General features: G+C 33.1%; 1 protein-coding gene across 5 annotated transcripts in view; it reads left to right on the top strand.

Moving 5' to 3' along the window:
* The window catches only part of LOC149063793 (recombining binding protein suppressor of hairless-like), a 100,115-nt gene that overhangs the window by 74,132 nt on the left and 13,101 nt on the right, over nt 1-12,882 (top strand). For 4 of the 5 annotated variants that reach the window (XM_089255572.1, XM_089255571.1, XM_089255574.1 and 1 more), the window contains 8 exons: nt 642-665; nt 1,463-1,558; nt 2,841-3,006; nt 3,941-4,115; nt 6,118-6,255; nt 7,547-7,659; nt 8,353-8,493; nt 10,122-10,277. In XM_089255572.1, the coding sequence (XP_089111698.1) occupies nt 642-665; nt 1,463-1,558; nt 2,841-3,006; nt 3,941-4,115; nt 6,118-6,255; nt 7,547-7,659; nt 8,353-8,493; nt 10,122-10,277 (1,009 nt within the window). The remainder of the gene's footprint in view (nt 1-641; nt 666-1,462; nt 1,559-2,840; nt 3,007-3,940; nt 4,116-6,117; nt 6,256-7,546; nt 7,660-8,352; nt 8,494-10,121; nt 10,278-12,882) is intronic. The other variant, XM_089255573.1, reaches the window with a different exon arrangement.

Here is a 12,882-nt window from a genome sequence, read left to right as displayed (position 1 = left end):
GGACTGATGATGAAAGCATTACTTCTTACTTAGCCCAAACTAAAAAAAAAATCAGACTTCTTGTTATATTTTTTTATGTTTTAATGCAGGTTACGTGTTACATTCTATAAAATATCAATAAACTGCAGAATAAAGAAAAAAATGACTAAAATTGTCCAGGTATTCTGAGAAAAGAGACATTTTGCAAATGACACAGTCTAAATCAAACTTGAAATTATTTGAAACATTAGAATAAACAAGTCAAATTAAACAAGTAATTTCTACATTAACCCTAAAATACTAACTATAAAATAAAAATTTAATGTTACCTATATGTTACAGACTATAGGTTTCTGAGGTGTATAGTTAGTATTCTAGAGTTAAATTGAATAGGAATTGCAAGGGGAATTCATAAAATTTTAATTATCCAGAAATTCAAATTACCCAAGTTTGAATTAGTCATGTTTACCTGTGCATGGCTATTTGTCTCGAGTAACATTTTCAATGAAAAATCATGTTCATTATAAAATTTATTTTGAACTGGGAACTAGTATTTATTTGTACTATTTACTTGTTTCTTGAAACTAATGTTTTTCAGTTAAAAATTATTCAGAATATTACACTTTTTTCTCAGTGTATTACATTCACTTTTTTTCTCTTAGAAGGAAGGAGCTCAGACTCACCAGGTGAGATAAAAATTTCATCTTTTTTTATAATTTTATGTCTGTTAGACTATTATTAAATCTTTTTTTTTCATGCATAATTTCTTTGGTACCATGCGACAATTTTCCATATTGTGAAGGAGTATTTTTTGGACTTTTGAACACTTTTCTGTTCTAAGTTTCTTTGATGAAAATTGTTGGAAATTGGGAAAGAATTGTGAAATTTAAAAAATAATGAATAATTATTTATGCTATTATTATTGTTATTATTATTAATTATTTATTTAAGCTTTATTATGAACAAAGCTGGTTCAAAATATTAACCATCACTTTATTCCAGAAAGATAAGGCGTTAGTGGGTGGCCCTCTTAACAGTTACTTCAAAAAAACACACACACGACCCTGACCACCAAAAAATGTTTGTTCTGTGGCTTCCACGGAGTATTCTTCTCCATTACAATGAAAGACCACGGATTGCTACATTATCAACTGAAAAACCAAAGGTGGTTCACTTTACAGCCTTTGAGACAAGCTCCTTACAGTCCTGATTTATCCCCCAGTGACTACCTTTTGTTTGGATTGCTTCACCCTTCCCTGTGCAGTGTTCCCCCATAGACTGAGCAAACAAGAGTTTCCATTAGTAAGAGATTTCACTGTATATGTATATTATATAAGCTATCACACAGACAACTTTTGGAAGCCAGCGGATTTCGATCTGCATGAAATTTACTCCTCTGTGACAAATTTTCTATAAAATGAACTTTTCTGATATGAAGTAAAAACTGGATTGTATTCATAGGCATTGTTTTCCTCCTTGACAGGGAGGCAATGAAAAAGTACCTTAGGGAAAGAGGGGACATGGTGTTGGTTATCCTTCATGCCAAAGTTGCTCAGAAGTCTTATGGTAATGAGAAAAGGTAAGGCATTTGAATTTCTTCATTTAAAAAAAGTTTAATGACATGTTGCCTACCTATTTATAAATAGGCCTAAATAACACAACCAATAAAACAGGCGTTATATTGGATGGTCGTTTTATTGAAAGTTTTAAAACATAATTAAATTAAGCTTCTTGAAAAATTTTGTATTTGGACAGAATAAACAATTACATTCATTTTGTTTTGTATACGTAGTAGAATGAAAATATCTCAGGTTGGAAAACGATAATATAATCTAAATTAATTTATGGTTCATGTACCTTTATTGGTCAAATAAACGGTTAAGGATAGGCTGACCATATTTCCCTGGGAAAAATTGAAATACATACAAGTTATATGGAAAAAAAAACCTGAGCAGGTGGAACTGAATTCTGACAATTTAATGAATGGAATATTTTCAAGTTATTATATAGGGTTGAAAATAATGTAGCATGGCTAGGGAAAAATCTCGGACTTATCATACCGGTCGTTATAATGAGCATTGACTGTAGCACTTTTCATAAAATTATTATTACATGTTCTGAGTACCAAAATTGTTTGCCATTGTATTGTTACTTATTGTACTTGGAAAATATCACACTGTCATTTTAAAATCAATTTCTTAATTTTAGAAAATCTATTTGGGAAAACAAGGAAACTATTTGGAATAGGTGCAGTTGTTGCTATGAAAAGATTTGTTCACATTACAAAGCCACAAACATGGCTTTGTAATAATAGCTTGTGTTAAAGAAAGAAGATATCAGTGAAGTGAAAGTGAAGATTCAGTCTTCACTTTCATTAGAACACAAATGGCACCCCACAAGAACATAAAACATGCATAACTTTGACAACAATAATATGTTAGGACACCAAATACACTCAGAACACACACATTCCGGCATGCGCCAATTAATTTGAAATTTTCCAGAGGAATGTTTACAATTTGAATGTATGGTTAAGTAGTAGTCTTCAGTTTTAAGTTAAAACTTTGAGGTTTACAAACTTATCTGTGATGCACCTGTAACATTTACTATGCCAGACGAAGAGATTTCAGTTACTAATGAAAATTTGAATTTGCTGCCTGGCAGCTGAGTGGTTAGCATGCCATCCTCCAGTTTGATGATGCTTGGTTTGAATCCCAATAAGGGGCATCAGAATAAAAGTGTTTGGAGTCAGTTTTGAAAATTATGAGTTTTGATCTACTCAGTGATAATGTGTATAAAAATGACTGTGAACAAAAATAAAGTGATTGAAAATTCATGTTTGCACTTTTGGTTTATAATAGGTTTTTCTGTCCTCCACCTTGTATATATTTATTGGGCGATGGATGGCGGAAGAAACAAGAGGAGTTGATTCGTGAGGGAGAATCTGAACAAACTTCACAGTTGTGTGCCTTCATAGGTATTGGGAATTCTGACCAAGAGATGCAGCAATTGGATTTCAATGGGAAGGTACGCCGGAGTGAATAATGTTTGAGAATAAATTATTCATTCTGATCTGATGTAAATTATCCATGCTGTTTAAAAAACTTTTTTTTTTTTTTCGCACGGTAGAACTTGATTAGTTCCTACAAGAACTAAAATAAAACTTTGATGTAATGAATTTGACAAGACCAACATTTTTTTTTCTTAAGAGGAAAAATAGTTTAATCAAGAATGAGAGGAGCTCAAATATATACAGAGGGACTTGGGAAAAGTCTTTTGATCAACATCTACTGTAATTCTTCTACCTTAAAAAGAGCTTTCAACGTTGAGAGTGAACTGCTGGGTTTTGTTATTGTCGTAAGTTTCTCTCCACGAAAAATTCTTTGTTGTGCTCATTCTTCATTGAAATGATTGCAAAATAGAAAAATATGGTAAAAAAAAATACAATTGCAACCCCCCTGAAATGAACTCTATGAACAGGGCCATCTTAAGAACATCATGCCCCCCCCCCCCCCGGGCCAAGTCATTTTTTCGAGGCTCTACTCAGCAAATTTACATGTTACTCTTGAAATGTTCAATCGTATCTCCTTTATATGAGGTCCCCCTATTCTCTTGAGGCCTTTGGGCCATGCCTGGAAGGGTTCATGCATTAAGACAGCACTGAACATGAATCAAATATTTCTCACGCCTGTACATGATTGAATCATTGTTTTGTCAGATAGTATGAAATATTATTGGTATTTCTTTGACTTTCTCTAACGAGGTTAAGCAATTGTTTAATTTGCCCAAAATTTCCATTCCAAAAAGTGTATTTAAGCCAAACTTGCAAACGCTTTTGAGTTAATAATTTTGATAACCTTTATTGAGGTTAAGATGAAGTAAAGAGCTTATTATATTATTATATTATAAAGGCTATTAACCAAATTAATAATTTTTTTTCACTGTTTTTTCTGTTTTAAAGAATTATTGTGCAGCCAAGACCCTGTATATTAGCGATTCTGACAAAAGAAAGCATTTCCTGTTGTCTGTGAAACTTTTTTACGGAAGCGGTGAAGACGTAGGAGTTTTCCACAGCAAGCGAATAAAAGTCATATCAAAACCTTCCAAGAAGAAGCAATCAATCAAAAATGCAGATTGTAAGTATAAATTTTTAAAAATGAAATTATAAACAAAAAAGTTATAGCCATTCACTATAGCATCAAAAATCAGAATCTCGAAAGTTGAATGTTCTAGATCAGTGGTTCACAACCGGTGAGGGGCTTCGCGTGCACTTCCAAGGGTTCCTCCATATAAATCAAGTGATTTGTTTATTGCTTGTTTCTGATAATACACAGATGCAGCAAGCTCCAAACAATCGGGTTTCAATTGTTTCAACTGCCATATGTCCTATCAGAATTCCCCCTACCAAACGTTTTCAAAGTTATCCCCAGAGAGTGAGAAAGCGCATTGTAAGCATTTGAAGGGTACAGATCTGATGATAAGAGAAACATACGGTACACACACACACACACACACAGAAAGTTCTTTCGCTCATTTGCTGTAGAATTTTCTTTTGTTGTGGTTTGCTTGCTGATTGTGTTAGATCTGTCATTCGTAATGTCAAGAAAATTAAAAACGCTTTATCTAAAAAAAACCAGAAAATTTGGGAAGAATTTTAAATTAATGGCAAAATTTTATCTTGCAAAGCAATTGAATATCTCTGTGTAAACTTTGAAAGCAATTATAAAACAAAATCAAAGACCAAGCTGCTGGTTGCAAATCATCTACTGCCAATAACATGGGAGTCCAAGATGGGAAATTTTTCCAACGTGAGGAGATTTTGTTGCAATTTTTCAATTTTTTACCCAGTATCATGTCCCAAAGGTAATGTTGCACTAAATTTTATTTCTTTAAGAGATTTGAAATGTGATTTAATTTTTTTCCCCTCAAGTATGGTTGAAATGACATTTCTTAAATAACAGAATTGGAGATGAAATTAAACACATTGAATTTTATAATATTTTGTATTGCCTGTAGGGGGGGGGAAGTCATTTATTTTAAAAAGTCATAGTTATTCGATTTACATATTATACAATGTTTTGATTCAGCCTCTTGAACGTCGTATAAAGGAGGTTTCACTGCAATATGATCTTTCTGATGCGAATGGAATTGGGTCTTTTTTTTTTTGGGAAATTTCTTTGACTTTGGGTGTGGTAGCCAACTTCAAACTTGAAAAATTAAGCATCACATCACGGAAAGAATTACCATTTAACCCTTAACTGCTCCCATCGAGAGTAGACGATGATCTCAGTAGGCTGCTTTTAATTGCTTTTGATGATTTGTTATACGTGAGAAAATTTGTAATACGGGGAAAAGGAAGATTTTTCTTTTGTCATACAGGAAGGTATATTTAAAATATTTGTAGAGTTTAAAGGTACTTGGTATAAGACTTGTGTATCACGGTAGTTGTGCCACAAAACTGAGCTGGAAAAGATCTCAGCAAAGAGATAACTCATGTGGTAGAGTTCTGGTGTTCATTCATTGCATCAGGAAGTAATCTACATAATTTATATAAAATTTAACAGTTCACACTGACAAATCCAATGTTAATACATCCCCAAAGCCTGAGTGCCAGACTTGTTTTGATTCATTTTCTTTTTTTTTTGTCTTCAATTTGTTGAAATTATATCGCAAAGATGTTAATTGTTTCTTCGAATATGTATTGTTAAGACATATCAATTGATACTTCATTGATGACTTCTTTTATTACGGGCAATGAATGGGCTGTCCATGTGGTATTGTAACAATATCCAAAAGATGGTTCATGCCTAAATATGCAAATTTACAGATGACACAGCCCAACCTATTCAAAAAATGAATAAAACTATCATCTTATGCATTTTCCATAATTAGTTTTCATTGATCCAGTGAGGTCTTGGTCCCCATTCACCTCAAATTATTGTGACCAATTCATATTGAGACCAACCAATTGGTAGCAGCTAGAAATAGTGGGAGAAAAGTTTGAAATAAATTCAGATTTTCATCACTGTATGCATCTGAGTTATTTTAAAATTTTAGTTGTCGTGAATCTAGATTTTTAAATAAAAATTGATTCATATGTAACGATACCAATATTTGGTGCTGTTTCTTCCCATACAGTGTGTATAGCATCTGGTTCTAGAGTAGCTTTGTTCAATAGACTGCGATCACAGACCGTGAGCACGAGATATCTTCATGTAGAAAACGGGAACTTTCATGCAAGCTCTACTCAATGGGGTGCCTTTACCATTCATCTGTGTAAGTGAAATTTTATTTGTGCCATCACATTTGTGTTCAAGTCTAACCGATCTCTTTGTAGAAATTAACGCTGTAATGAAAAGGGAAAAATATGAGTTTAATATGTTGAGTTTATTGCTATGACAGTTTACTGCAGCTGTAGTTACTCAACAAAAAAGTAATGACAGATTTGCTCCTTAAATTTGTATTATTCATTTTATTTTTACCCACTATAAATTATATTTATGCTAATGTATTATTTCCTTAAGCATAACTTAGAGAACTAGCATTTGTGTGGTTTACCATATTTTTTACTTTCGTTATAATCTACGTTCACTATAGCAGGTTCAATTGTATTTCTTCTATAGTATTATAGTTTATTAATACTATAGATGAAATTCTACTACACCACTAATATTCATTATAGTTAGATGTTTTTTGTAAATTTAGGAAAGTTCACTAATAGAAGACGTAATATGTACTCCTAGTTATTAAATGATTTTGATAATCTAAGAGTCCTCTGGTCCAATGAGTGTCAGATAATTGGAAGTCTGCTGTATTTAATTTCGGTCTGCAAGATCAATTTGATTCTGAGAGCTTTGATTCCTCCAAGCACAAGATGACACCTGGCTATATGACATGTCTGTCACATTGGGGAGGATTTGATTATTTTCTTTAAGGTAAAGTGATTGAACATTGAGAATCACTCTTCATCGATTGAGCTTTCACGTTTGGCTTCTTTTAGAAAAGAATAGAATTGTATGACACGTGTGACGTATGCCTTGTTGTGCATGGGGGGAAGAGGAGACTGAATTTGCATTTTGAAAATTTTGTATTCTAGGATCATTGTTTCATAAACATACATTAAATAAGAGTTGTATTGTGAGAGAATTTGTTCTAGATGCAACACACAAAAAAAATTTGTTGCATAATACAATAAAGCACATTTTATACTGATTAAAGTAGTAGTTTTTTTTTCTCAAAATGAGCGCAGTTTCCATCTTACAATTTTGGCTTTTCAACTTTATAAAATAAATTAGTTGATTATAGAATAACTCAAGTTGCTATTTTAAGTGAGTAACCTGACCTATGAGTAATTCCAGTTACAAATTAAAATATTTGTTAAAATGCTTCATCATGAATGCAAATATTTGATTTTTGAGCATATGCAAAAAATGTTCAGTAGTGCCAGTGTTTTGAACGATTTTGCAGCCAAAAGAAAATATCTGACAGTATTTTGTTTGTAACTTGATTTAAGTTTTTTTTTTGACAGTAACTTATTTTGTATTATTTTATTCTAATATTCCTTTAGTGGATGATGCTGAGTCGGAGTCAGAGGAATTCACTGTTCGGGATGGCTACATACACTATGGTTCAACAATAAAACTTGTTTGTTCTGTAACAGGAATGGCTCTACCGAGACTTGTGAGTGACAGTTTTTTCCCCAAGTGAAAATATATAAATGTTTTTTTTTTTGTTATGCATGTGTTCAAACATCAATTAGCACAGTTATGGGCATCTTATATAATGCATTAATAATCTTCAAGGACTTTTTCTAAATTGATGAATCTATCTAGCCATTGCTAAATAAATTCAGTTGTGTAGTTAGCAAGCCAAGCTTCAGCTCTAGCTGGGTTCAAATCATAGTTGAAAGTAGTAGTTTTTGTCAGGGCCATCATTACAACTTTTTCCGGGGGGGGGGGGGTGGCAAACTTTTTCCAGGGGGGGGGGGCAAAGCACATGTACTCAATGTATATATATATATATATACACCATTTTTAGTGTATTTTCGAAAGCCAGCGTTAGCCTCCCTGCCCCCCCACCCCCCCCTAAATGACGGGCCTGGTTTTTGTCAGCCATTTGAAATTTGAAATTATGTAATTAACCTGTCGGAATGCCCAAAATGATTTGTGATATGGCAAAACAAACAAGTAATAACTTGTTGAAATGTTCAGTTTGATAATTATACTTGGTATAATTTTACATCACAGTAATAAAATTAAAAAATATACTGAGAAGTCTTACATTAATATTGAAATAAGTCAATTTTTTTCTATGATTGGTACATAGATAAATCATGTTTATTATGCTCTACAATTATTGCTTCATTTGCAATAGATAATTCGCAAAGTGGACAAGCAGACAGCTTTGTTAGATGCAGATGATCCAGTCTCGCAGCTACATAAATGCGCCTTCTACATGAAAGATACTGAACGGATGTACCTTTGCCTTTCTCAAGAGAGAATTATCCAGTTTCAAGTGAGAAAAAAAAAATTTGTTGATAACATTTCAATAGGTTTTCAGTAATAGTTTTGACTTGAGTTCATCAGCAGTTTCAGTTATATTACTGTATTGAGAGTATTCTGTTAGCACACTTTCCTTTCAAGAAGTACGACTCTCTGCTCTTGTTAAAATTCACACGTTTCTGTCTGATTGAATTTGAATAAAATTCCAGATAGATCAAGTAGCACTCGAGTGGCGTTGTGGTAATATGCTCGTCTTCCAGCATGAAAGTTGCTGTCAGGTCCCAGGTTTGATTCTGGGAAAATATCTTTACTTTCCCTAATGAGCTTAAGGCAACCACCAATAGATGGTGCCTTCATTCCCAATCCAACTTGTCAACAGCAGTAAATTGCTTGTACCGTGTTACGTGTTGGAGGCGCAACGTCGTTTGGTAGGCGAGCTCCCAAGTTGAATACATCGGCTCTTAATTATTTACATATTTTATTTACAATTTATACAAACTCAACAGCAGGAGCGTGTGGCAGGTGTGCGGATAAGCCGATTGTAAACAAACAGTTATGATAGTTGGCTTTGACTACATAAAAATACACATGTTGCCACATTGACATAAATAATAATAATAAAAAGAATGATAATAAACATAGTTGAAAAAGGGTCGCTACATACTGTAAAGCGATATGGCTGGAGTTTGTGTGTTGTGAAGTAGGTAGATCATGTAGATGTCTGTGTTGACTTGAGGAATTTTGGGCAGACCATGCACCAATATTTTGGTTATGTAAGCTTGCTGATGAGCACAGTAGTGTAGGCATGGTACATAACTTGCATGGCAAGGATCCAGGTTCAAACCCTGTTGGCAACACAGTGGTGGGTCGCAGCAGTTTGTTATCTGAGATTTCCCAACTTTGAGACCAAATGAGAGTAGGTTTTCCATTTAAAAAAGTCTCTCCACAGAGAATAGGCAGACCTTCAGTTTGACACTCACAAAAAAAAAAAAAAAAATCAAGCATCTGTCATTTTCATTTCAAAATATGGAAGACAGATGGCCGTACCAGTAGTAAATAAAGCAAGCATATATAACTCCTGACAACATAAATACGTTAAAGCTACACATACATTCAGAATTGTTTTGGCATGTGTCAGCTGAGAAATTCCCCAGAAAAATGTTTATGAGATGCATCTGCAGTTTAACAGCAAATTATATAAGCATATAATTTGCTGTTAATTTGCAAATTATATGCAGTAAACAGCAAATTATATGCTTATTTTTGCCAGGTATTTTTAATTGTTGTGTAGCTGTTAATCGATTAAGAATGAGCTGAAGTCTTAAACAATATTAAGGCTTCAAGAAAACACATCATCTACATATTCTCCGACTTTTTTCGATCTGTTGAGCTAGCTGGTTTTGTTCAGAAGATCCTAAGATCTTTATCAATTTGTGCCGCTAACCGTGTTGCCTGCATAAGGACACCATTTCATTCTTGGTGCATTTACGAAAAAATCTGTCAGCATGGCATTTGGATATTGGTAGATGAATAAGTTTAGGAGTTAGCACCAATGCGATGAACTGGTCTTTTGTGCACAATCTGGTATATATTGTGTGTATATAATATAATATTAATTCTGTCATTCTTGTGTATCTCCAGGCCACTCCTTGTCCAAAAGAACCAAACAAAGAGATGATAAATGATGGGGCTTCTTGGACTATCATCAGTACGGACAAAGCTGAGTATACTTTCTATGAAGGTATGGGACCCATCAGAGGGTCAGTGACACCTGTACCTGTTGTACACAGTCTCCATGTAAGTACTTTACTGCTTGGAATGTATGTTTGATTTTCAAGATGTATTTATTCATTTTGCCAGAAATAAAAAGCAAAGGCTCAGATCAGCATCAATCTCCAGTACTTTTTTGAAGAGTGGGCACTTTGTCGGTTGTGGCCTTTGTTTTTTGTATTTTTATAAGAATTAAATACTGCCATTTCCTGCCTGTAGTTTGTGGCAGCATATAATATGCAAATTTCGAGTTGTTAATTGAGAAATAAAAGGCCTGTCAGTCATGAAATTTAATCCTTCTATTCACAGCCATTTCTCGTTGGTGCGAAGTACTGAACATTGAACTCTCGTCTTCTTGATCTTGGTTTCTATAATTTTTAGAGATAGGCATCAGTCAATGGCAAGAATGGTTGATTAAAAACCACTGTGAACACTATTCGAAATAGATAATAATACTATTAAAAAAAAACGATTCACAGCCACACGCTGTTGATTTGTATACATGATTTTTGATTAAAAAAAATATATCATGTCGATGCTAAGTGGTATCGAGTGTATTAATTGTAATAAATATTTTGAAACACATAAATAATTGCATTTATCAAAAACAACACTTTATTGCTTAACTAAAAAGAGGGTGCAACGATTTCAATCACTAGATTTTTTTAATGATTTAAATTGCAAAATTTAAATTTAATTTTTTTCTTTGTACAGTCAACACTCATTATAACAACCCCCAGGTTATAGTCACCATTCCATTACAATGATCGGCAGGATAAGTTCCAAATTCATATTCATAGAATGACTATGATATATGTTTCAATTTCGAGATAACAACCCTCTCAATATAACGTCCATTTTGGGCAGAATACAAGGGGTCATTATATTGAGCATCAACTGTATTAACTTTAACAATATTGAAGTGTAAGTAACCTAGTATGGCGAAAAAATTTTTTTTGTTAAGCAAAAACTCAAACCAAGTCTGAGACTAGTCTAAAACTCAACCAGAAACTTATTCTTGTAAGTTTCAACTTTTTATTTATATCTTCTCAAGCATGAAAATTAATGTCTCCGCGAATTGTCTTTTGATATTCAACTGCATAAATTCATATAGTTTAGGTTGTTTTAAAATTAATTATAAAGTGCTTAAGCCCATAAAGTGCATCGAAGAAATTCCACAGCTTTAATTAAGCATTTTTTTGAAGCAGAAACATGCAGAGATGTATAACTTGAAGTGTTCAAAGGGGGGAATCGAAATACCTAGCACCCTTTAAAAAAAGAAAAAAAAAAAATTATTTTTTTACGTTTCTTTAAATCTAGATTTGTTTTTTTCATGAGTCGCGTAGGAAGTCGCCATATTGGTGAACTTGGACACGGTTTGCAATTCCCTCAAAGAAAGAGGGACGTATCACGTGATCCAAAAAAGCCTCATTGACAAAAACCCGGGCAGCGCCGGGTATTATAGCTAGTCATTGATATAATGCCAAATAATAGAAATGTAGTAGATTGTAATTAATTATTCTGCCAAAGCAGAAATATTATTGTTTTTATGGTTATTTGGGGGTGGGGGTGTATATGTGGACCATTTACTGGTTTATTAATTTTTTCATTTGCATAGTTTGAGGGTTCAACAAGTAGAGTACCTGATTGAAAAAATAATAATTTTGTACTTACTACTTGGGCAGTAACATTTATCATTTAAAATTATGGTGCACATTTTGTGTATAGGTGAAACAATAGCTTGCATTACAAAGCAGTTGGGTACATTGGTGTATTCTAGGGTTTGTGACTGATGATACCCAGTAACATTCATTGTCTTCTGTATTTTTAGGGCATGCAGAGGCATAAACAGTAGTTACAATGATCTACAAAGAGCTAGAAATGAAAGTGCTTTATTTGTCAAAAACGATTACACTGACATTGAGCACTAAAATTTAAACAAATCCTTTTGAAAAGGGGATGGGCAATGCAGTAAAACTATCTGGTCCACCTTGACTTATTTATATGGGAACCTTGTAATTTACATATTTAGCACTGTGCTCTTGGAAGTGGTCTCTAAAGAGCATCATTCTTAAAAAACTTACATGTCTTCATAAATGTGTGTATTGTGGAAGAGAGTTGACAGACTGGACTGTGGAAGATTAAAAGAATGTAATATATATTACGAGAGAAAAAGAATCTGTGGTAGCTAATACCCTATTTTGGCCAAAAATTGTTTTTGTTACCAAGTCATTTCTGTCATTTTGCTTTGGCTCGAGTCAATCTTACAGGATACTAAAATAATGCATAATGAATTTTTTCTTTTTTAAATTGAAAAAAATATATATTTTTCAGAATTTTTTTTTTATTGTGCTACGATTATGTTGTCTAAGGAGGGTATTCCCCCACCCCCCATCCTACTTTTTCTAACTTTTTGAGTGGGAGCCCTGTAGATGTAAAATTGTGACAAGTGCTGGAATTTGTAATTTTAAAATACAATGCAGTAGAATTTTGTTAATTCAAACTTGATTAATTGAAATTTTATATTATTCAAATTTTTATGAACTCCCCTTGAGTTTTCTGTCTAATGTTAAAATATCTTATTTAATTTGAATGTTTTGGATAATTTGAAGTTGGAGGGAAAAAATTATGA

Source organism: Pholcus phalangioides, unplaced genomic scaffold, assembly GCF_987345545.1.
Source record: "Pholcus phalangioides strain wild (caught in Gottingen) unplaced genomic scaffold, Ppha-v1.0 ptg000043l_1, whole genome shotgun sequence".
Lineage (NCBI taxonomy): Eukaryota > Metazoa > Arthropoda > Arachnida > Araneae > Pholcidae > Pholcus > Pholcus phalangioides.
This window is presented reverse-complemented; position numbering and strand designations above follow the sequence as displayed.